At 41.7% G+C, this 25194-nt stretch overlaps 1 protein-coding gene across 1 annotated transcript in view; it reads left to right on the forward strand.

Annotated features, from left to right (window-relative positions):
* The window catches only part of LOC100012836 (dual oxidase 1), a 69758-nt gene that overhangs the window by 217 nt on the left and 44347 nt on the right, over positions 1 to 25194 (forward strand). The window contains exons 2-16 of the mRNA XM_007472477.3: positions 2276 to 2382; positions 10288 to 10371; positions 10887 to 11051; positions 12582 to 12769; positions 13075 to 13276; positions 13453 to 13619; positions 16000 to 16060; positions 16202 to 16298; positions 16891 to 16981; positions 18480 to 18582; positions 18950 to 19122; positions 19469 to 19644; positions 19975 to 20093; positions 21028 to 21165; positions 24372 to 24485. Of these exons, the coding sequence (XP_007472539.2) occupies positions 2325 to 2382; positions 10288 to 10371; positions 10887 to 11051; positions 12582 to 12769; positions 13075 to 13276; positions 13453 to 13619; positions 16000 to 16060; positions 16202 to 16298; positions 16891 to 16981; positions 18480 to 18582; positions 18950 to 19122; positions 19469 to 19644; positions 19975 to 20093; positions 21028 to 21165; positions 24372 to 24485 (1936 nt within the window). The 5' untranslated portion in view covers positions 2276 to 2324. The remainder of the gene's footprint in view (positions 1 to 2275; positions 2383 to 10287; positions 10372 to 10886; positions 11052 to 12581; positions 12770 to 13074; positions 13277 to 13452; positions 13620 to 15999; positions 16061 to 16201; positions 16299 to 16890; positions 16982 to 18479; positions 18583 to 18949; positions 19123 to 19468; positions 19645 to 19974; positions 20094 to 21027; positions 21166 to 24371; positions 24486 to 25194) is intronic.

Below are 25194 nucleotides of genomic sequence, written 5' to 3' on the forward strand. Positions count from 1 at the left end.
TCTTCAGTTACGTTTCTGGAGGGCAATGGTGGATTTCCAGCTTCAGCCCTTGGTGCAGGGATTTCGTTCTCATTTTAGGTCTCCCAGGGTTAAAAAATGGGACCCGTAGACCTCCTCCTTTCTCCATCTCCAATTCTACAGAGCTCTCTCCTCTCCGCCAGAAATGATCCCTTCATTATTCACTTCCCTTTCCGCCCCTAAGTATTTGGGGACACAAGGAATGCTGGCGATACCAAATGTGGTAGCTTTGTTCAGTAGGGATAGCACTAATAGGCTCAAAAAGGGGTCCCTGAAGCTCAGAGTTGGGGCTACCTCAAACTCAGGGCTACTCCCATCAGAATATCCTGGGGTCGACTGTTCTCTAGGCACCAGAGAGTTTTTATCATTGCCCTGAAGTTCTTAGACTTTGACAGACCATTTCAGCATAAACTTCAATTTTTTCTTTTATGATTTTGTAGAATGTAAAGAAGATACTTATATTCTACTTCAATCCTAGTGAAGATCCAGCCCGCAAACATCCTTAAAAAAAAAACAAAACAAACTCAGAATGGACACTGGTTCCAAGGCAAAAGAGCTGTAAAGGCTAGGCATGTGAGGTTAAGTGACTTATCCAGGATCACACAGCTAGGAAATATTTGAGGCCACTTTTGAACCCAGGACCTCCCTTTTCCAGGCCTTGTTCTCTATCCACTGAACCACCTAGCTGCCCCCCCCCCACAGTATCTTGAGGTACTGAGTACCTTGGGATGGAGAGGGCTTCATTAGTTTTGAATACAGGAAGCAGGGATCTTGAAGAGACAATATCTTGGAAAATAGTATCTCTGTGGGAAATTTAGCATGTCCCCATTGTCATATACTATTGCCCAGTATATAATTCTTCATAGGCCACAGTTATCTTGAGTACAGATTATGGAGGATGTGTGCCAGGTTGAGGACTATCCTGGAAGCAATTGGGATAATAATAATAAATTAATAATATTGGAATTATTAATCATAAGGAATGGGATGAATGGAAGTTTGTTGAGTAGAAGAGCATCATGATCAATTCTGTAATTTTGTATTAATAATTTGGCAGCTCCATGGAAGACAAATTAGAGAGCAGAGAAATGGGCAACCTGGAGAACAATAAGTGAATTATTGCAATAGTCCAGGGAAGAAGTGGTAAAGAACTGAAATAGGGTAGAACCATTATGAGTTGAGGGAAGAGAACCGATTTGAAGGATGCTCTTTGTGGAGAGACAATAGATAAGAATAGATGAGACTTGGCAACTGATTAAATATGGATATCTAGAGACATAATTAACATCAAGAAAAAAGTGAGAAGGGTAACTGAATTTACAAAGCTCTGTGGTCAACTAGATAGAATTAACTTCCTTTGACAGTAATACAGAAGCTTGGAGAAGGGATTGGTTTGGATGAAAGTGAATTTATATTTTGGACATACTGTTTGAAATGTCTAAGGGACATCCAAACAAAAATGTCATTTATCATCATCATTGTAGTTGTCATCCCTTAAACTTGTATTTAACTTTTCAAAATGATTTTGAACTTGGGGCAGCAAGGTGACTCAGTGGATAGAGCCAGGTCTGGAGGAAGGAGGTCCTGGGTTCAAAGGTGGCCTCAGACACTTCCTAGCTGTGTGACCCTGGGCAAGTCACTTAATCCCTGTAGCCTAGCCCTTACAACTCTTCTGCCTTAAAATGGAATACCTCTTTTAAGACAGAAGGCAAAGATTTTTTAAAAATGAGTTACACTCATTATCATTGAACCTCAGCATTTGATAGAAAAGTAAACCGAAACACAGATAAAAAACTGTCACACACCATTAATAGTAAAAGTTAGGACTAGAACCCAAGATCCTTGATTTCTACTCTTTTCTTTCTTTCTCTCAATCCTAGTGTCTTCCCTCTGTTGGTTATTTCCTATTTATCCTGTATGTAGTTTGTACACAGTTCTTTGCATGTTGTCACCCCAATTAGATTGTGAGCATCTCAAGTGAAGGGACTGCCTTTTGCCTTTCTTCATACCCTCAGCTTTAGTACAGCACACTTAATAAAAGTTTATTGACTCACTGACTTCACCAGAGATTATTATGAAGAGAACAGACCCAGTACAGGATTTTCAATTAATCCCAACTATAAATGAGATCCCTTCTGTCAGTTTTTTCATGATGGTCAGGGTGGCCTTATCCCCAGCTCCCTTGGAGTTGCTTGTGTCTGGAAAGCCCTTGAATTGTCTATGTCCTCCCATCTTTTCTTCTCTTTCTCTTTCAAAGGTCTCCAGTGTGGAGTCTCCCAGCATCTTGACCTGCTATAATTTGCATCATGAGCTGGAAGTTAGGACTGGCATGGACACTCCTGGCTGCCCTATGGGGTTGTGAAGGTGAGTAGCATACTAAATTGGAGAGAAGTAGGGAACCTAAAAATTTTAAGGTGTTCCCTTTTTTAATATATTTTAAAATACTTTAAATTATTTCCTACTCATTATTGTTTGATTCTCATAGCTCTCTTGTGAAGCTGATAGGGTAGGCATTATTATTATCTCCATTTGAGAGAAGAGTAAACTGAGACACAGATAGAAAAATGTATTTTCATTTTTTAACATCACTATCACTTTTCAATAGCTTTCTCCTCTTCCCTGCCAGAACCCATTATTGTGACAAATAGTCAAACAAACCAAACTAACATATTTGTCATGTCTGAAAATATATGCCTTATTTCGAATCTGTTGTCTGTCACCTCTTTACCACTACTCCATTTCTTTGCTAGTACCAGACTGCTTTGATGATTACTGCTTCATAGTATCGTTTGAGATCTGGTATGAGTAGTCATCCTTCCTTCATATTTTTTTCATTAATTCTATTGATATTTCTGGCCTTTTATTCTTCCAGATGAATGTTGTTATTATTTTTCTTACTCTATGAAATAATTTGGGGGAGTTTGATTGGTATGGCACTGAATAGGCAAATTAATTTAGGTAGGATTGTCATTTTTGTTATATTGCCTCAGCCTATCCATGACCAATTAATATTTTTCTAATTGTTTAGGTCTGACTTTATTTGTGTGAAAAGTATTTTGTAGTTGTGTTCTTATAGTTGCCATGTTTTTTTTTTGGTAGGTATATCCCTAGGTATTTTATATTGTCTACAATCATTCTGAATGGAATTTCTTTTTCTGTCTCTTGCTGTTGGACTTTGTTGATGATAAATAGAAGTATTGATGATTTATGTGGATTTATTTTGTATCCTGAAACTTTGCTAAAGTTGTTGGTTATTTCTATTAGATTTTTGGCTGATTCTCTAGGGTTCTCTCTCTATATATACATCATATAATCTGCCAAGAGTGATAACTGTTTCCTCATTGCCTATTCTAATTCCTTCAGTTTCTTTTTCTGCTTTTATTGCTATAGCTAGCATTAATTAATTAATTAATAGTACAATATTAAACTGTAACAGTGATAATGGGCACATCACCTCTTTACCAAGGTAGGGAGATATACTTGACCATTGAGTCTTTGAAAGTAACAGCTCACCATTGCATTGATCAGAGGCTTGAAATCTTTCAATTTTCTTTTTCTTTACTGCTTTCCCTATCTTGACTCCTCTCTTATTCTATCCCTCCTCTGTCCTGAAAACTGTATCATGTAAATTGCTTTCTTATTCTGTTCTCTCCACTCTATATCAATTTATAGAAGTCTTCCCAATTCTCTCTCAATCTCTCACATTTGTTGGTTCTTAGGGCCCAACAATATTCCATTGAATTCTTATACCAAAGTTTGTGCAGCCATTCTCAAATTGACAGACATATACTTTGTTTCCATTTTTTTAATACTACAAAAAGCACTGTTAGAAATAATTTTGGATCTAAGGAACATTTCTTTGCTTTCTTTGACTTCCTTCGGATATACCACTAGCAGTAGATGGTAAAAAGGTTATGTATAGCTTAATGGCTTTTAAAATATATATAATTTCAGGGGGCAGCTGGGTAGCTCAGTGGATTGAGAGCCAGGCTTAGAGACAGGAGGTCCTAGGTTCAAATTTGGTCTCTGACACTTCCCAGCTGTGTGACCCTGGGCAAGTCACTTAACCCCCATTGCCTAGCCCTTACCCCTCTTCTGCCTTGGAGCCAATACACAGACTCCAAGATGGAAGGTAAGGGTTTAAAAAAAACTAAAATATATATATATAATTTCAGATTATTTTCCAGGATGTTTTCATAGTTCCACCGATAATACTTTAATATGGCTGTCTTTTCACAGTTTCTCAACATTTACTGGGGTTTTTAAAAATCCCTACCTTCCATCTTAGAATCAATACTGTGTATTAGTTCCAAGGCAAGGGAGTGGTAAGGACTAAGAAATGGGGGACTTGCCCAGGGTCCCCAAATTAGGAAATGCCTGAGGTCATATTTTTTAAATTTTTTTTTAAACACTTACCTTCCATCTTGGAGTCAATACTGTGTATTGGCTCCAAGGCAGAAGAGTGGTAAGGGCTAGGCAATGGGGGTCAAGTGACTTGCCCAGGATCACACAGCTGGGAAGTGTCCGAGGCCAGATTTGAACCTAGGACCTCCCGTCTCTAGGGCTAGCTCTCAATCCACTGAGCTACCCAGCTGCCCCCCTGAGGTCATATTTAAACCCAGGACCTCCCATCTCCAGGCCTGGCTCTCTGTCCACTGACATACCTAGCTACTCCCACATTTACTGTTTAGTCATCTTTGCCAATCTGCTGACTACAAGGTGAAACCTCAGAATTGTTTCAATTTGCATTTCTCATTATTTTTTATTGGGAACATTTTTTTCATATGATTATTTCTTCTTTCAATAACTGCTTGTTTATATCCTTTGACTACTTCTCCATTAGAGGAATAACTCTTGATCTTATAAATTTATACAAATCCTAATAGGGACATAATCCAGGACCTCAGAGTTGAGAGTATTCTGGAATCCCAGGTTTCTCACCCCTTTTATGCAGCCTGGGGATGCTTCAATAAATAGCTTTGCCTATCTTGTCTCCTTCATCCCTCCTAATCTATTCCTCCTCATCCTGAAGACTTTATGTTCTTCTTCCTTTCATCTTTCATCTGCTTCTAGAATTTGATTCTGACTTTTGATAGGACAAGAATGACTAACACTTGTAGGTCGAGAAAGGAAAGGGTCAGAGTGACCTAAAAACTGAAGGCAAATTAGTGTTAAAAAATGATTGACAGAAGTTTAATTTATTGGGACATCATAGTGCTACACTTTACCCTGGTTAAACTCTTTACTAGTCTTACCCACTTTCTGAAATGTGGAGAACAGAGGGGAGGCAGCTATATATATAAACAACAGGACACACACACACACACACACACACACACACACACACACAGAGGCCAAAAAAAAATGGAAGTAAACTTAGAGGAACTAGAATTGTTTAGCCTAGAAGATAAACATCTGAAGGAAGGCTAAATAGTTGTCTTCGAATCTTTGGAGTATTATTAAACTGAAGATGGTAAATTCGGTAATTTCTATCTCTATAGACAGAATGAGAGGCAGTGGACATAAACTGCTACAAAAAGGGATTAGGTTAGACACAAGAAAGGAATTCCTGACTTAAAAGGGTAGGAAAAATAGGAATGGAAAGAAGTTTATTGGATATATGTAGGGAAGTATTTAAGAATAGGAGATTTTTGTGGTTGTTTTTTTTTTATCAGTGGGAGAGAGATGGGATTTTGCCACGCAAAATCAGTCCCATGTCTTCCTATACCATCTCCTCTCTGATTCCTGTCACACATGAAGAAGAGGTTTTACTTGCCAAGGCCAATCCCTCTACATGCAACTTTGAATCTATTGACTCCTGTCTTCTCTGGTAGATTATGCCCATTCTAATTCCCACTCTCTCTAATCTTCAATCTCTCCCTCTCTATTGGTATCTTCTCTACTAACAAAAAAACCTGCCCACATCTCCCCATCCTTTAAAAAGGCCTTGCTCCATCCTACTATCCCTTTAAGCTATTGTCCTATGTCTCTCCTCACCTTTTCAGCTAACTTCCTTGAGAAGGTCATCTCTACAAGATGCTTCTACTTCCTTTCCTCTCTCTTCTAAATTCTCTGTCGTCTAGCATCTATCTCATCATCCAGCTGCAACTGCCCTCTCTAACATAACTAATAAAGAAACTAATGCTCTTGATTGTCAAAATGCATTGGCTTTTTCTCAGTTCTTATTCTTTTTCACCTTTCTGTAGCATTTGTCTCATCTTAATTAGTTCAAATTGAGCTAGCTTCAAAAGAGCCCTGAGACCATTAGCTATGGGTGATCCCCATAAAACTCTGTCCTGGGACTATTTCTCTTTTTCTTCTATATCTTACTTGCTAGTTTCATCAACTTCCGTGAGCTCTTTCCATGCCCAGATCTGGATATCCAGTCTTAATCTCTCTCCTAAACTCCAGTCTTGTATCACCACCTGCCTTTTGGACATCTTGAATTAGATATCGTACAGGTATGTGAAACTCAGAGTATCAAAAAAGAGAACTCATATCTTTTCCCTGAAATCCTCTCCTCTCCTAATTTTTCTATCACTGTAGAGGGCACCACCACCCTCTCTGCCATCTAGGCTTGCAACTTTGGCATCATCCTTAATTCTCCACTCTAATTCACTTCACATATCCAACCCACTCCCAAATCTCTCCAGTTTGTCCCCTTCTCTCTACTTATACAGCCAATTTGGGCTTTATATGTTAGTTCAGGTTCTCATCCCCTCCCATTTGGACTATTTTATTTTATTTTTAAAATTAATTTATTAAGTCAATTTAGAACATTATTCCTTGGTTACAATAATCCCATTATTTCCCTCCCTCCCCTCCACTCACCCTTCCTGCAGCCAACACGCAATTTCATTGGGTATTACTTGTGTCCTTGATCAGAACTTATTTCCATGTTGTTGGTGTTTGCACTAGGATGTTCATTTGGAGTCTACCTCCCCAGTCATATTCCCTCAACCCATTTATTCAAGCAGTTGTTTTTCTTCAGTGTTTCTACTCCCACAGTTTTTCCTCTGAATGTGAATAGTGGTTTTTCTCATAGATTTCTCCAAGTTGTTCAGGATCACTGCATTGCCACTAATGGAGAAGTCCATTACATTTGGTTGTACCACAGTGTATCAGTGTCTGTGTACAATGTTCTCTTGGTTCTGCTCCTTTCACTCTGCATCAATTCCTGGAGGTTGTTCCAGTCTCCATGGAATTCCTCCACTTTATTATTCCTTTTAGCACAATAGTATTCCATCACCAACATATACCACAATTTGTTCAGCCATTCCCCAATTGAAGGGCATCCCCTCACTTTCCAATTTTTGGCCACCACAAAGAGCGCAGCTATGAATATTCTTGTACATGTCTTTTTCCTTATTATCTCTTTGGGGTACAAACCCAGCAGTGCTATGGCTGGATCAAAGGGCAGATAAGTTTTTTAGCCCCCTTTGGGCATAGTCCATTTGGACTATTTTAAAGCCTTCCAATCAACCTCTCAGCCTCATTTTTCTTCACTCCCCTTTAGCCTTCATTCAGTTGCCAAGATGATTCTTCCAAGGTATAGGTCTGTCTGTGTTCACCCAACTACTCAATCAGCTCTAATGATTCAATCCTAAACTCTAGGATCAAATATAAAGTTTCTCTATATATGTATACATTTAACATAATTTGATTATATTAAACATGCTAATAATATTATGTATCACAATATTAATGATAATAACCATTAATGATAAACATATCATAATATTATCAAGCATGTTGATAATATTAGTTATTATTAAAAATATTAACAGCTAGGTGGCACAGTGCTGGACCTAGAATCAGGAAGATATGAGTTCAAGTTTGACCTCAGACACTCATTAGCTATATAGCTGAGCAAGTTACTTAACCCTGTTTTCCTCAGTTTGCTCATCTATAAAATGAGCTGGAGAAGGAAATGGCAAACCATGCCAGTATCTTTGCCAAGAAAACCCCAAATGGGAGTTATAAAGAGTTGAACATGACTGAAAAATGTCAAAACACACACATAGTAAGTATGTAAGCCTCATATTAAGTCCTTAATTAATAAATGCTTGGGGACTCACAGACTCCTAGGATCATCACTGTCTCTGTCTCTCTTTTTGACCTTGATTTTTCACTTTTTCTTTCCCAGGCTTTTTTCTCTTCCCTTCTTCCTTGGTCTTGCTCTGTCACCACCCTGATCTGTATCCCTTAATTCCTAAATCGATGGCTCAGTATTTTACTCAAACTCCAGAGAGTGAGTGACTCATGTCTCATGTTGCCCTAATGCTCCCCATGCTTATGCTTGGTGGGCATGTGGCAGAGATAGATGGGCTGGGGGGTGAGGCAAAGAGGAGGGAAATTGTTGCCAAGAGTCAAAGAGGAGGCACCTGCCCATAAAGGCTCTCTCGTTTCCAGGCAGGTAAGCTGCTGAATTCCCCTTCTATGGTCTCATGATTTGGGGTGAGGAGTCTGAACAAGGGTCAATTCTACCTTCTGCTTGGCAGGACCCCTCCCATTCTTTATCCTAGGCCCTTAAACTCCTCTCCTACTAGCCAAGAAGCTACCCCCTTTGCCTCCTATTCCCCTCTCTCCCATCCACCAGGTTTTAGAGAGCAATGTTATGGGACCCAGGAGATACAAGATCCCGGGGAGGGGTGTTAAAAATTTCAGGGGAAGTGGGGTGCTCAGTGAGGATTTGGAGGGTGAAGTTATCAGTATCATCAGTTCAGACCTCAATTCCTCCCAGGGACTGGGAGAAGAGTCAGGGTAAGAAGAGGCTACAAATGCCATGGTCTCTCTGACTCCAATCCCTGCCCTGGGCCAGATCTGTAAGAGCCAACCCTGACCCCACCCAATGACACCCCTATGAGGAGGTTGAGCTTATAATGAAGTGACATTTCCTGTCTCCCCTGTGGGGTAGAGCTGGGATCTTCCTCCTAATATCCCCCTCCCTTTTTTCTTAGTGATCTTTTATTTTTATTCTGAATGGAAGCATAAATAAATTGAGCACTTCTAGATACATTGTAAAACAGAAGTTCTAAGTGAAACTGTAGGTCTTTATTATGGGCAGCCTGCTTCTCTTTTTAAGTTTAAAATCAGTTCATCCTGTAGCTTTTTGATATTATGGGGGGGCATTAAGTGGTTCTTGTACTGTTACAACTTGAACTGTTATGCATTGCATTTCTTTCAGTCTCCCTTCTCTGCTCCTCAGACCTTATATTCCTCTATATAGCCTCTTTATCTGTACTCTTTTCTCTAGCCCTTTCCTCCCCCCTCTTTTCCTTCCATCTCCACTGCCCTCAGCAGACTTCTCAGTATCCTAGTTTCCCCTTTTTGGTTAATAATTCCTCTCTGACTTTTAGGGATTCCTTGCCCTAGGCACCCAGCAGGCTCTAAACAGAGGTATTGATTTGGGCATCCTTGTAGGCCCAGGGTTCTTAACCTGGGATCTTTGAATAAAAAAAAAATTGGTGACTTTCAATATAATGTGTCTTCTTTGAAATTAAATGTATTTTATGCATTTAAAAGCATAGAGGCATCTAGGTGGGGCACAGGCTAAAACTCAAGATCTCAAGGAAGACCCTGAGCTAAATTCTTGCCTTAGAAACTTACTAGTTCTGACCCTGACCAAGTCTTTTACTCTCCGTGTGCTTTAGTGTTCTCATTTGTAAAATGAGAATAATAATACCTTTCAAGATTGCTGGAAGAATAAAATGAGTAATATTTGTAAAGTTCTCTATAAACCTTAATGAACTATATTTATTGTTGTTCAGTTGTTTGTCCAACTCTTTAGGACCCCATGCACACCAGGCCCTTCTACCCTCCACCATCTTACAAAATCTATCCAAGTTTGTGTTCATTGTTTCCATGACACTCTCTATCCATCTCATCCTTTACCTTTTGCCATCTCATCCTTCTTCTTTTGCTTCAATCTTTACCAGCAGCAGGGGGTTTTCCCCCAGTGACTCTTGTCTCCTCATAATGTGGCCAATGTATTTAAGCTTCAGCTTCAGTATTTGTCCTTCCAGTGAAGAGTCTGAATTAATAGTCATTGTTATTCTCAGAAGGAATCCATTGACCCTCCAGACTGCCAAAAGGGTTCAGGACCCAAAAAAGGTTAAGAATCCCCAGCATAGGCCTTCTCTTTTTCATGTTCTTTCCATTTATTTGCCAACTTGGGGTTCCCTGCTTGGATTACAGTGTCCAGCTTCTACTTGCCATTGTTACCCTCTCCTAAACAGACTCTCCCCACCACATGCCTATCTTTTGCAGGTGCCCAGAGCTCCATTTCCTGGGAGGTACAACGATTCGACGGCTGGTACAACAATCTTGCAGAGCACAGATGGGGCAGCAAAGGTAAGTGGGAAGTAGTCTGAGATAGGTTCCCCAGGGCCAACTCTGATCAGAATAGAGGGGTTTATGGGGACTGAAGGGGAAAATGGAATGAGTAGGAATTGGGAGGGAGTAAGAAAGGAGTGAAAAGGACTGAATATGGAAGCAGAAGGGTAAGAAAAGACAGAGATGGGAGTGGGGGAGGTGAAAGGGGGTGTCCTTCCTTAAGAAGCAGTTTGGAATAGTGGATTAGACATTTGAAGTCAGGAAGACCTGGGTTCAAGTCCCAACAGACACTAACTAGCTCTGACCCTGGACAAATTACTTACCTTCTTTTGCCTCAGTTTTCTCATTTGTAAAATAAGAGAGTTAGACTTATTGGCTTCTAAGACACCTTTCGGCTATATGTCTACAATCTTATATATGTCTACAATCTTAGAATCTTACAAACATCTATCTATATGGGAATCCCTTAGAAGGTGTCCAGATAAAGGACAAACTTGGACATTTAATTGTCCACATTCTTTTTATCCTTCCAGGCTCCCGGCTACGGCGGCTGGTTCCTGCCACTTATGCAGATGGTGTGTTCCAGCCTTTGGAGGAGCCATATCTGCCCAATCCTCGAAATCTCAGCAATGTCGCCATGCAGGGTCCATCAGGGAAGCCCTCTTTTCGAAACCGAACAGTGATCTGGGTCTTCTTTGGTGAGAGTCAAGTGGGAGGGGGGAGCAGTAAAAAGGAACTGGGGTAAACTTGAAAGGAAAGAAGGCTATTGGAGGGGGAGGAGAATGGAAGAAGATTGAAGACCTAAGGAGATAGTAAGTAGAAGGAGATAAGGGAGAGCAGCTGAGTTCTGTTAGCTGGGGATAGATGTGGGAGGGGGAAAGGCAGAAAAAGGAATCATATCATCAAATCTCCACCCTGCCTGGAATTGTAGATTCTTGTGGGATTAGGTGGGAGCCAAGGGGGAGACTTTCCCATATAATTTGGCTAAAATTCTGGGAAAGGAAAGATTTTCATTCAGTAACTAAAAATCATAAGTCTGGGTCCCTGTGGCTCTTTAGGTCCAGGTCAGGGATTATGTCCATCTAAGGAAGCTGAGGGAAAGTTCCTAAGGGAAGAATGGGACTTAATAAGTGATTATTAGATCTATTGAGTGTACCTTTCTATGCATCAGTTCCCTTATGTGTAAAATGAAGGAGTTAGAGTTGAGAGGCAGCCAGGTGGTCCAGTGGACAGAGGTCTGGAGCTGAGGTCAAGAAGACCTAGGTTGGAATCCTGCTTCAAATACTTATTGTAGATCTATGGTTGGATTTGACCTCTAAGGTTCTTTCCAAGTCTAAATCTATGATCCTGTGACTAGATCCTTTGTTTGAATCTATGAGTCTATGACGTAGCAGATTCAATTTAATTCATTTCAACATTAATCAACCACCTACTATGTGCAAGACTTTGTCTAAAATATGAGGGATATAAGTCAACAACCTCATTTTTAAAAAGAAGAAACTGAAGTACATATTATCAGCCTTGATCTGTAAGAAAACAGAGCACCCACTCTGGTGCCCTTCTTGGGTTCAGTCCAACCAAGCTATTCTTTTGCTCACATGCTCACAAGCAAGGATGCCCTTCTCTCTTCACCTAACTGCATTTGCCACTGAGATTGGGCAGGCCCTTCCTGGGCAGGCTCTCAGCTGGCATGTTGGAACGGGTTTTGCCAACCTACCTGTCAGGGCAAACTCACTGGGCACCTCCCTGGTTGCCAAGGAGAAGGCCAAACTGGAAATGACAACAGTATGGACACAACAGAAATTGGGCTGCAGGGCAAAGGAGGTGCGGGACTGGGCTGGAGACTGTCTGTCTTGGGGAGGTGAGTTTTCAGAAGTTCCAAGAGAGAGCTGGGTAGGATAATAATTGATACCTAGAGATTACTTTAAAGTTTGCAAAGCACTTCAAATATATCATCTCATCTGATCCTCAAAACACACTTGTAATGTAGGTGCTATCATTTTACAGATGAGCAAATCAAGGCTCAGAGAAGCTAAATTACTTGCCCAGCATCACACAGTAAATATTTGGGATGGGAACTGAACCTTCACCTTTCAGATTTTAAGTACAGTGCTCTATCCACTACAGGAAGGTGCCTCTGTGTGGGGCCCAAGTGTATAGGGTGTCAACCAGTAAAGCCTCTATTCTTCTTCCTTGATCCTCAACTGACCGTCTTCCCTATCTCTCAGGGTACCATGTACTCTCAGAGGTGGTGAGTGTGGAGCGGGCAGGCTGTCCTACTGAGTTCCTGAATATTCGTATCCCAGCTGGGGACCCAGTGTTTGACCCCAGTGACAGGGGAGATGTGGTCCTCCCATTCCAGAGAAGCCAATGGGACCCAGAAACTGGACAGAGCCCTAGCAACCCCCGAGGCCAGGTGAGATGATAAGTGGGGACCAACATATAACTGGGAGGATGGGAGTTGGTAGTAGCCATCACTAATACCCTCTTTTTTCCCTGATGGCCATCTAGTCAGTCTCCAAAGCTCTATATACTATAGAGCTACTATAATAGTGATGGGGAGGGGTGAAAAGACAGTGGATTATCATTGGAGGTCTCCTGTTGGGCAAGAGTGGGGTGGGGACGATGTCTGTGGTGTCCCCAGGTGAGTACTTGATCTATGAACTTGGCTATTGCCAGCCAATACTATGCCTTCTCTTATGTCTATCACTTGATTCCTAGACGAATGAAGTAACTGGCTGGTTAGATGGCAGTGCCATCTATGGCTCCTCTCACTCTTGGAGTGATGCCCTGAGGAGCTTCTCTGGTGGCAAATTGGCATCAGGGCCAGATCCTGCTTTCCCCAGGGATACTCAAGGACCTTTCCTCATGTGGACAGCACCAGATCCTTCTACTGGGCAACGAGGCCCCCAAAGGCTATATGGTGAGGTCTCCAGGTATCTGGAGGGGTAAAATAGAAAATTTTTAAGAAAAGGTTTAAGGGGACAGTAGGTTAGTGAGAGACTGAGTTCATTGGATTAATGATAGTTGGAGGGAATCATATGAGAGTTGGAGATCAGTACCTCAGTTAATGTCTTCTTTCCTTCCTGTTGGTTGTAGCCTTTGGGGCTGAGAGGGGGAACCAAAACCCATTTCTGCAGGCTTTGAGCCTCCTCTGGTTCCGATACCACAATCTGTGGGCTAAGAGGCTGGCCCAGAAGCACCCAACCTGGGGAGATGAGGAGCTGTTCCAGCATGCCCGAAAGAGGGTCATCGCTACCTACCAGGTCAGCCCAGAGGCCATATCCTTCTGTGCAACACACAGTTCCACAGGTGTAGTGGAAAGAACATTGGTTTGGGAATTCTGAGAACTGACATTCTAGGAATGGAGCCCTTACACTCTCCCAACTGGTCATATGACTTCAGCAAGTCTTTCTTCTGGTCTAAATTTCCCCACTCATAAAGTGAGGGGAAAGTTAAAATGGGCTAATTTCCCATGCCTCTCTAAGATTCTGGGATCTAGAAACCCACTCATGGCTTACAAGGCGTAGGAATACTTTTTAGAGACACTTCCAATCCCATCCTAGTTCAAGTCCTACCAGGAGAGAGTCTTTTTAAAAAATATTTTTAAATAATATTTTATTTTTCCCTAATAATTTATAAAAATAATTTTAACATTCATTTAAAATTTTTTTCAGTTCAAAATTCCATTCTTCCTTCTCTCTTCTCCCCTCCCTGAGACAGTATTCAATCTGTAATAGATCTTACATGTGTAGTCATGTAAAACATCTTCCCATATTAGTCATTTTAAAAAAAGGATGAAGAAAGAAAGTGAAATATCAGATGCTTCTATCTGTATTGGGATTCCATCAATCCTTTTTCTGGAGGCAGATGGTATTTTTCATTATGAGTCCTTTAGGATGATCTCAAATCACTATTTCTGAGAATAGCTAAGTCCTTCATTGTTGTTTATCATCAAATATTGCTGTTACTATGTACAATATTCTCCCGGTTCTGCTCATTTCACTCTGCATCAGTTCATGTAAGACTTTCCAGGTTGTTTTTTTTTTTCTGAAATCCTCTTGTTCATCATTTCTTATAGCACAATAGTATTTCATTATAATCATATACTATAATTTGTTTAGACATTTCCCAATTGATGGACATCCTTTCAATTTCCAATTCTTTGCTACTTCAGAAAGAGCTGCTATCGATATTTTTGTACAAATGGATCTTTTCCTCCTTTTTTTTCCTTTGGCATGCAAACCTGGTAGTGATATTGTATTCCCCAGAGGTAGGTAAGTAACACAATGGATAGAGTGCTGGACCTGAAGTCAGGAAGACCTGAATTCAAATTTTTCCTCAGATATTTAGTAGTTGTAGGACCTGCAGAAGTCTCTTAATCTCTGACTGACTCAGGTTTCCTCAACTGTGAAATGGGTATACTAATAGCACCTACCTTCCAGTCTTATGAGGATCAAATGAAATAATATTTACGAAGTGCTTGGCACATAGTAGGTGCTCAATAAATATCTTCTAAAATAATTTTAAAAATTAAAAAAAGATTACTTTCTGCATTAGTAAATTCTAAGACAGAAGGGCAAAGGCTAGGCTGTTGGGGTTAAGTGACTTGCCCAGGGGCACACATCTATGAAGACTCTTGGGTCAGATTAGAACCCAGATCCTTCCGACTCCAGATGTGGCACTCTAGACCCTGTGCTGCCTAGTTGCCCCATAAATGCCTTTGTCTTTCCTTTGCTAATAAATATAAGCTTCTTGAGTGCAGAGGCTTGTTTTCATTTTTTAGCTCTGCATTCCCAGTGTCTAAAACAGTACCTCATATAAGTAGAAGGTGCTTAGTAAATGTTTATTAGATTGGATTGAATACTTAGGGTTGTTTTGTTTTTTAAATAAAAATTTTTAACGAACTAAAACAGATTTTTTTTCTCCCTTCCATCTCTCTCAATGAAAAAAAAAACCACTTTTGTAACAATTATATCTAAGCCAACAAAATAACTTTCTACACTGGCCATACTTCCCCCAAATGAATCAGTTCATACAAATTTTCCTAGGTTTCTCTGCATAGTTTCTTATGGTATAGTTTAATATTTTGAACTATATAAAATGGCAAATCCTTTATGAATATAAGATATTGTCTAACTCATAGAGAACAGATCATGAGCAAAGGTAGGTCTCTACTTTACCAGCAAGGCTCCCACAAAAGTTTCCCTCAAATAATGCCTCACTCCTTTCTTTGCCCCTTTGCTGTCTCCGTTTTTCCTCTCTAGTCCTCACCTCCACCTTTGGCCAAAGAGGCAGTAGGCTGAGGATGCATATTGAGACTTTTTTGGCATAGCCATCATGAAAAATTGTTTTGCTTGCTTATGAATAGTTGTTACAAGATTTTTTTGGGAAATGGGAGAGAGAGAAAAATCTATTTTCATTAATTAAAAATAAATTGTATTTTAAAAATCCAAAATACTTGATGCCATTTAAAAAAGCATTTACTAAGCAAATTACTTAATTTAAACTAAGTTATCTAAGCATTTATTATATGCAAAACATTGTTCTAGTTACTGGGAATGCAGAGTAAGAAATGAAAACCAAATTCTATTCTTCCCTCCCTCCATTTCCCATAAATCCCTTTCATCTTTCTCCTTCTTTTAGAACATTGTTCTGTATGAGTGGCTGCCCACTTTCCTACAGAAAAAGACACCGGAGTATGGAGGTGAGATGAAGCAGGGGAAAGTTAACACCTAGTAAGCATGAAGGAGGGAGCATGGACTGAGGCTGAAGCTAGTTGGGAATGGACAATGCCTGGAGGGAATCATGAGCCCAGTGTCATATTGCCTTCTACTCCCCTATTCAGGGTATCGATCATTTCTGGATCCCAGCATCTCCCCTGAGTTTCTGGCAGCCTCCAAACAATTCTTCTCCACTCTGGTGCCTCCTGGTGTCTACAAGAGGTGAATGGAAAGGCTAGGATGGAAGAGGCAGAAGCTGAAGAGAGATATTCAGCCAGTTGATGAACAGTTATTAAATGTGGGGCAGCTAGATGGCTCAATGGATTAAAGAGCCAGTCCTGGAGATGGGAGGTCCTGGGTTGGAATGTGATCTCAAATACTCCCTAGCTGTGTGACTCTGTGCAAGTCACTTAACCCCCATTGCCTAGCCCTTACCACTATTCTGTCTTAGAGGTTCTAAGACAGAAAGTAAAGGCTTAAAAAAGTTTCCTTCTATGGTTCTAAGCACAAAGAAAGGGGCAAAAAGGTAGAGAAAGGGCAGAGTGAGAGGAAAACAGAGAGAAGGGTGGAAATGGAAGATGGAAAGTAGCATCTACATGGAGGCCTCAGCTTCCCAATTCTCAACTCTACTTCTAAGCAACAATGACAAGAGATTGAAGTTTGAGGGTTGCAGTTGTAGGGTGCTTCCTAGGGGAGGTCTCTTCAGGATAAGAGTTATCTTCTCTCTGCTCCAGAGAAGTAAGAGCAGGGAACCATCAGCTTGGAAGACCTCTTTGGTAAAAGCATTCCTCCTCTTCCCCCCTCCCCATTTTAGAAATTCCAGCTGCCATTTTCAGGAGATCACCAATGGGAAGTCAGGAGTCTTCCCAGCTCTCAGGGTCTGCAACAGCTACTGGAATCGAGAGGTAAAGGAATATTATTATGGCTGGGGAGATGATTCTGTGCTGAGGGGAAGGTATCATTGGAAGATGCTATTGGAAAATAGAGTCTAGATGATTAAGAATGAGTGGCTGATACGTCATGAGAAAGGGGAAGGCATTCTAGAATGATCCCCACCCAACTCATTCCACTGAGAAGTTCAGGCAAGTGGGATTAGCCATTCCCTAATTCTCAGTGCTCCTTGAGAGATTGCTGGAGAGTCCATGAGCTCTCTTCAGCATCCTTATTCTTGACCATTCACACAACCTTTTTTAACTGGCTAGACCTGTGATTTCATTGGTGTAGTGAGTTCCCATTGTGTTCTTTTTATCAATACAAGACAGCATCTTCTCTGTAGCTTAGTGTCTTGGAGGGTTGCCTTGGACAGTAAGGTTAAATGACCTATCTAGAGTCACACAACTAATGCACATCACAGTACTTGTATTCAGTTCTTCTTGACTCCAAAGTTCCAAAGCCAATAATTCTCCATCGATGACCCCAAACTGCCTCTCCTCTCACAACTTAGTAAGACTCTGGTCTGCATTCTAAGTCTAGTGTTCCTCTTATGACTCTTCCCTATTCTCTTTTCCATTCTATGCCTCAACGTTTCCTTGCTTTTCTGCCAGATTGTGCCCAAAGAAGAGAGAAGGATCATAAGATCATAGACTTTGTCTTAGTCAACATTTTGTTTATATGTTTTATTAAATTAATTTATATTAATTAAATTAAATATATTATTTGAAGCCTTGCCCAAGTTCACACAGACGGTGGCTTCTGACTGCAGAAGCTCCTGATACTCATTCTTTAGGTGACCCAGAGTGGTCTTCTGCCCCAGTGTCCATATTTTGAAAAGATATAATTTTCTGGGGCAGTTCAGTGGCTCAGTGGATAGAGAGTCAGGCCTGGAGACCAGGTCCTGGGCTCAAATATGGCCTCAGATACTTCCTACCTGTATGACTCTGGACCAGTTACTCAACCCCAATTGTCTGGCTTTTACCACTCTTCTGCTTTAGAGCCAATACACAGTATTGATAGTAAAATGGAAGAGAAGGGTTTAAAAAACAAAAAATTAGCCTCCTGGCCTCTGGCCTGTGGCCTTTGCTACTATACTGTGCTAGCCACAAGAACAAATCTGTAAAGGACATTCATCATAGGAACATTCCCTTCTTTGCTATCTCTACCTGACACTCAATAGCCCTGGCTTTTGGCCAGCTGTTACAAATCCTGGCTGTGAAAAGAGCTTGCAGGGGAGGGCTGGCCTGCCAGTTTGGAACAGGAGTTCAAAGGAAACCTCTGAGAGAAGGCCTGGTTATATGTAATATGGGAAAACTGATGCCTGGGGTGGAGTGAGGCCTCCTTTCTCCAAAGGGGGAGATTTCTTTTCCTGAAGCATGGAACAGCAGGCCAAGGCAGTCAGACAGAATATGGTTATCCAGACTCCAGCCCCATCATCGAATTTCCTTCTTTCCCCTCTCTTCTTCCAAGAACCCAAACCTGCACAGTACCAGAGGTGTGGATGCACTACTTTTGGGCATGACGTCCCAGATTGCTGAGAGGGAGGATCATGTGGTAGTAGAGGACCTTAGAGGTGAGCTGATTTCCCTGGGCACCATCCCTTCACCCGTTTTCCTCCCCCCCCCAAGAATCTCGGGCCCAGATTGCCTTGGGGTGGTAAACCAGCTTCAGAAAGGTACTACTGAGGCAAAGTCCCTACTCTCCCCAGTTTTCTCAATAAAACCAAACTAATGAACGTTCCTGTAGCCATTGCTGTCTCTTTTGGTAGGGGAATCATGAACTGGGACTAAAGACCTGAGGGCCAGAAACTGGGTCTAATAGTAGAGAGAGCTTGGTTGGAGTTAATTAGCAGGTTTGAGAACTGGGGAGTTTAGTATCTGGGGCATGGACTGGGGCTAGAACCTAGTTGGGGTTTGATCCAGGGACTATCTCATTTCCAGATTTCTGGCCGGGGCCACTGAAGTTCTCTCGTACTGACTACTCAGCAAGCTGGCTACAACGAGGACGGGACCTGGGACTGCCCTCTTACAACCAGGCTAGGGTGGCCATGGGGTTAGCCCCAGTTACCCAGTGGCAAGATATCAACCCTGAACTTTCTCAAAGGAATGGCATTGTGAGAATGAAGTGGAGGCTGGGGAAGAGGGAAAGCATGTGGGAAAACTAAGGGAGGGCTTGGGAGACCCAGTGAATTGAGTAGGCACTAGGAGTAAGCAGAGTCCAATTATTTCTTTTTCAACACGATATAGAGGGTTCCCAGGCAGGCAGGGTGCTCTGCTCTGCATGTCAGGGTTCCTGAGGTCATACAAGGTCCTATTTCTCCAGATATGGTGAATTTCCTCTTCCTTGATCTAGGACCCTGGGAGAATGGTTCGGGGTAGAGGAGATTTTGGTATCACCTTTTTTCACATGGGGCCAATATCCTGATCCACCACTCACTCTTATCCCCAATATGGCCCCAGGTTCTGGAAGCAACAGCATCCATGTACCATCATGACCTGTCTCGTCTGGAACTGCTTCCTGGGGGGCTCCTGGAATGTCGAGGGGATCCTGGACCTCTCTTCACTGCCATCATCCTTGATCAGTTTATGCGACTTCGAGATGGAGACCGATACTGGTTTGAAAACACAAAGAATGGGTGAGACTTGGCCTGGAATTCCATTTCCCAATCTTGGTCCTGACTATGTGTTCTAGCTCCTGTTTCTTCTGACACTTACCTCTAGAACTGGACCTCAGACCCCATCTCACACCAGAGCCTCATGTCTACTGTGAATTCCAGAAGCTCTTCCCTATGAACCCCTCACCTTGAATCCTGGGCATCAGCCTTATTGCATTTCCTTCCTTTCTCCTACTTTTTCCATTCTTCCATCTACTCTCCTACCTCCTTTTCACTTTTGTTCTTGGATTTTAAAGGTATCATCAGGCTGCCTTCCTCTCCTTCAAAACCAATTCAATGTTCCTCTCCCAGTTTGTTCTCCAAGGAAGAGGTGGCCAAGATCAGAAAGACCTCCTTCCGTGATGTGTTGGCTGATGTCACCAACGTGGGCTTGAGTGCCCTGCAACCCGAAGTCTTTGTCTGGAAAGATGGTAAGTGACTGTGGGCAGAGGGCAAGGGGCTTGTGGAGAATGGCCAGGGAGATGAGCTGGCATGAAATTCTATCCCTCTTCCCTTGTTTCCCTCTCCCAGTGGGTTTGATTCAATGAAGCTTGAAAGCAAAATATGGATATAGGAGAGACATTGGTCCTGCCCTTGGCAGCAAACAGTTCTATGTTATGGTCTAAAGGGCATTGGATCCAAAGGATCTGAGTTCAAATCCTGCCTTATACTTTTGACTTCTGTGATTTTTTAAACCTTTACCTTTTGTCTTAGAATCACTAGTCAGCATTGGTTCCAAAACATAATAGTGAAAAGGGTTAGGCAATGGGGGTTAAGTGACTTGCCCAGGATCACACAGCTAGGAAGTATCTAAGGTCATATTTGAAGCCAAGACCTCTTGTCTCCAGGCTTGGCACAGCACTAGCCACTTAGCTGTCCCATGGCTCATTTTGTTTACTTATTTATTTTAGGATTTTTTTAAAGCTTTATTGATGTGCTTTGTTTTATTTTTAAAAATCTTATCTTTATTCCAATAAAAAAATTACACATAAGTTTTCCAAAGTTACATGACCCATTTTAAAGTTTCATCTGCATTATTAAATTTTTCTCCTTTATTTTCATTAAGTTTAGACAATCTGCAAAACAAATTAATCCCTGATTTGGAACGCTGATGATTTGGAAGACATAAATGCTCACCACCAAAATTTAACAATCAGCTCTTTGGTGTCAATTCAAGCTTGCTCCAGTACTTGCCACTCCTTACTTGTGTGACCTTGGGACAAATCACTCCCAAACTCCCTTTCTCCTTCTGTAAAATGAAGGGAAATGGACTAAATGGCCTCTTCTCTAAACCTATGATCCTATGATCTTGCTTGTGGTTAACTCTTCTGCTGGCTCCTGACACTCATCTCTCTGTCCTACTAGGAGACCCCTGCCCACAACCTGGGCAAATCACAGCTGAAGGGCTGCCCAGCTGTGTACCCCTGGTGGTGTTGGATTATTTCAAAGGCAGTGGCTTTGGATTTGGTATCACAATTGGGGCCCTCTGCTGCTTCCCATTGGGTAAGGAGGTCCTACTCGGGGAAACATGGGTCTGGATGGGGACTTGGGAGGGTTTATTATGAAGAAGAGGCAACTCAGGCTGGTGAGGAATGCACACTGGACAGTTCCTTCTTTCCTCTGGGGAAAATCAAAGAGACAGAAAATGGGAAGGATAAATGGAGAAAGGGAATAGGGAGTATTCAATACTCAGAAGGAGTGCCCCTTCTCAGGACACAAGCTCCCTCCCAAATATAATCCTGTCTCCAAAGGTTGGGGTTTACTCCCAGAGACTTTGGAAAGTGGACCCAGTACTCCAGATCACTCTGAGTTTAGTCTGATTCTCTCTCTGCAGACATGGCCCATAGAGTCTTCTTATACTCACTGAAAGCTGGTATTCTGTCCTATGACATGCACATCCCCCTCCCCCCAAAACTACCTAAGTCCAAAGACTCTCACCTGGCATAGCTCCATAGTCTGCGAGCCCAAAACAGGGCAAGGCTTAGGGTGGGGCACAAAAGATGTTCCCCTAGCTCCTCCAGACAAGTCCAGCCATACATTCCTGGGGTTATAGGTTTTCCTGTTCTTCAACCACAATGTAACTAGGGTACTGGATGTTCTCCAGTCTCCCCATGGTTGGGCAGGTCAGAGACCAAGGAACGAGGTAAGCAGTGGAAAAGGATAATGGAAATAAAGCATTTTCACCCATCCTATTTCATTGGGTGCTCATGACTCCAGGTAAGCAGACAGGGACACAGGCTTCATTTTAAGGATATGAAAAATGGAGGTTCAGAGAATTGAAATGATTTTTCCACATTCACCTGTGAATAGGGAAGTGAGTAAGGAAACCAGAGTTTTTTATTCAGTCCTCTTCACTTTTCACTACACCTCATAGTATTGAAGGAGGCTGGATGAGAAGAGAAGTTATGGGGCCTGAGTTCTAGTCTTACACACACAGATTATTTTTCTGGGTCTTATTGTAAGAGTTAAAATTTAGGGAAACTGAGGCAGGTAGAAATTAGTTTCTCTCTGCAAGGAGTTTTATATTTTTAGAGTTTTATTTAAGATAAGGAATTTAAGAATATACAAGTAAGAGAAGCACGAGCTAGGTGGGCCGACAGGCCCATTCAAATTTCACTCACATCATGAGATGTGTCTGCTGCAAAGCAGAAGTAGGAAAGAGGCCTCAGTAGGTGGAGAACTCCTTTAAATAATAATTTGTGATCTCACCCAGGTGAGAGTTCAGTGTGATTACAAAGCATTCTGGGAAGTGAGCAAGGACTTTTTGGGACTGGAGTCCTGGATTTAAGTCTCCATTTTTACATCATTTTGCATTTATAAAGTGAAGAAGGTAGAATAGATGATTTCTCAGCTCCCTTTCACTTAAAAAAAAAAAACTTTACCTTTTGTCTTATGATCACTACTAATCATTGGTTCCAAGGCAGAAGATCGGTAAGGGCTAGACAATGGGCATTAAGTGACTTATCCAGAGTCACATAACTAGAAAGTATCTGAGGCTAGATTTGAACTCACACCCTTTCATCAAACCCAGTGCTCTATCCACTGAGCCACCTAGCTGCCACTCCCTTTTACTTTTAATATTCTGTAATCTATTCTATTCTTCCCCATCTGTGTCTAGGAATTAGGGGCAGTTTCGGTACCCAGGGAGACTATGGCACCCAACGGGTCATAATTAATGCCCTCTTGAGCTCAACAAAATTGGAAACAATTTTATTCGCTGTCCTTATTTCTAGTTTCACCCTCGAAGTGACACATGAAGGCCTCCCTCACTTAACTAGTCATTAAAATTCAAAGTCTTTCCCACCCACCTATACACCCAGCCTTATTAGATCTGGGAAAAAACATTTTTGTTGGCATTTCTTCATCTAAGCTTTAATTATTAATCCGCCACTCAAGATACAACACTGATAGCTCCTGCCTTCTCCCTTGCTCCCATGGCCAGCTGGTTTTGCTCTTCTTCTAAGCCACGATTTTCCCTCCTTCTCTACTACTACCATTTCCCAAGGCAGTCAGCCTCTTATAGTGGATTGGATTTGGGAAGACCCGACCTGGAATCCCACCTCAGACACATATTTGATATGTAACCTTGAACATATCACTTAATCTCTTTCTGCCTCAGTTATCCTATCTGTAAAGTGGGGATAATAATAGCACCTACCTCCATTATTGTTGCAAGGATAAAATGAAATTATAACTGTAAAGTGCTTAATACAGTGACTGGCACACTATAAGCACTCTATAAATTTTAGTTTATTATTGTTATTATTATTATTATACTTTGATCCTGGAGTCAGGAAGACTTGAGTTCAAATCTAGCCTCTGACACTTATTGGCTGTGGGATTTACTAGTCGTTTAACCTCTGTCTGTCTCAGTTTCCTCAAATGTAAAATGGGGGTAGTAGCACCTACCTCCTAGAATTGTTGTCAAGGACCAAATGATAGACTATTTGTGAAGTGATTAGCAAAATGCTTGGCACATAGTAAGAATTTAATAAGTGAGTATGTTCTTCCTTTCAAATGTAAAATGTTTCACTAACCTTAAAAAAAACTAAATAAATGTTGTTATTATATTATCCCCATCCCTACTGCCTTTTCCCTTGAACTATTTTGGGAGATAACCATCAATGGTTTAAGCCTTATTATCATTCCTTTCTTCAATGAGCTAGTCTGGTATAACAGCCATCCATGGATTATAGGGGACAATTGTGTGGAATTCTGGCCTTAGGTCAACAGAGAATACTTCTGATGCCCCGGCCCTAAAAGTCAGGGGAGTGTGGAATCAGATCAGATCAAGCTGGTCTTGGGGAGATACTGGGCTTTGCAAATGGCAAATCCTTAATTTTATCCTTTCCAGAGCCTGGTCCAAAATCAGCTCTAATGGGGAGGGGGGGGTCCAAGCAGCCCAAGGTGGAGGGAGAGGTCCTAGGAGGGCCAGATTTCAAGGGCCTGAAAGATTAAGGTAGAACTGAAGAGGTCTTTCTGCTGAACTGTGGCCTTAGGCGATAGAGGAACAAGGGAGAAGTTGAAGAATGAGACAAAGGCAGTCTGCCCTCTAATCTCACTTCCCATCCTTGCCTCCAGAGACTTTTCCTAAATCTTGTACTCATTCTTTTCCTCTAAAATCCTCATTACTTCCCTCAACTAATTCCTTCTTGCTACATCCTTTACTCAATACCTGAGTTCCCTCCTGTCCTTGCTTCTTCCTACAGTCAGTCTGCTGAGTGCCTGGATTGTTGCTCGACTCCGGAGAAGGAATTTTAAGAGGCTTCAGGCTCAGGATCGACACAGCATCATGTCTGAGAAATTCGTGGAGGGTGTGGAAGGTAGGCCTGGGGTTGGTATGTGGGGTGGAGGTGAGGGTAGATAAAGGATTCAGAAGGAAAGAAAGTAGGGTGCTTCAAAATCAGAGCTGCAATGCCATCCTACCAGCTACTCTATGAGTTGCCCAGAAGAAGAGATGGCAATCTCTTGTTTCCAAACATCTTATGCTTATTTAGATGCAGGAGACTGGGGTTAGAGAACCAGGAGGCCTCTTAGAAGTGATTTGCCTGTCACCTTGTATTAATTTCAATTAAATAAGCATTTATTGAGCACTACCAGCCACTGTACTAGGCACTGGTGATTCAAAGACAAAAATGGAAAGAAAAAAAAAGTCCCTGCCTTCAAAGAGCTTACATTCTCCAGTGTTGTAGTCCCCCTTTTCTGAGGGAATACAAAGAGAAGAATATCAGCCTAGAAACAAACATCTTGATGCTAAATCTCTTGCAGAGTATCACCAAAACTACCCTCTCCCACTCCTGAAAATTCTCCTCCCAATAGTCTGCAATAGTAGATCTCTCCAGGGCTTATTCAATGGTTACCATGTGACCCCTGGGCAGTTAGGTGGCACAGTTGATAGAGCTCTTGACCTAGAGTCAAGAAGACTCCTCTTCCTGAGTTCAAATCTGACCTCAGACACTTATTAGCTGTGTGACCCTGGGAAAATCACCTAACCCTGTTAAGATGAACTAGAGAAGGAAGTGGCAAACCACT

This window comes from Monodelphis domestica, chromosome 1 (genome assembly GCF_027887165.1).
Source record: "Monodelphis domestica isolate mMonDom1 chromosome 1, mMonDom1.pri, whole genome shotgun sequence".
Classification (NCBI taxonomy): Eukaryota; Metazoa; Chordata; class Mammalia; order Didelphimorphia; family Didelphidae; genus Monodelphis; species Monodelphis domestica.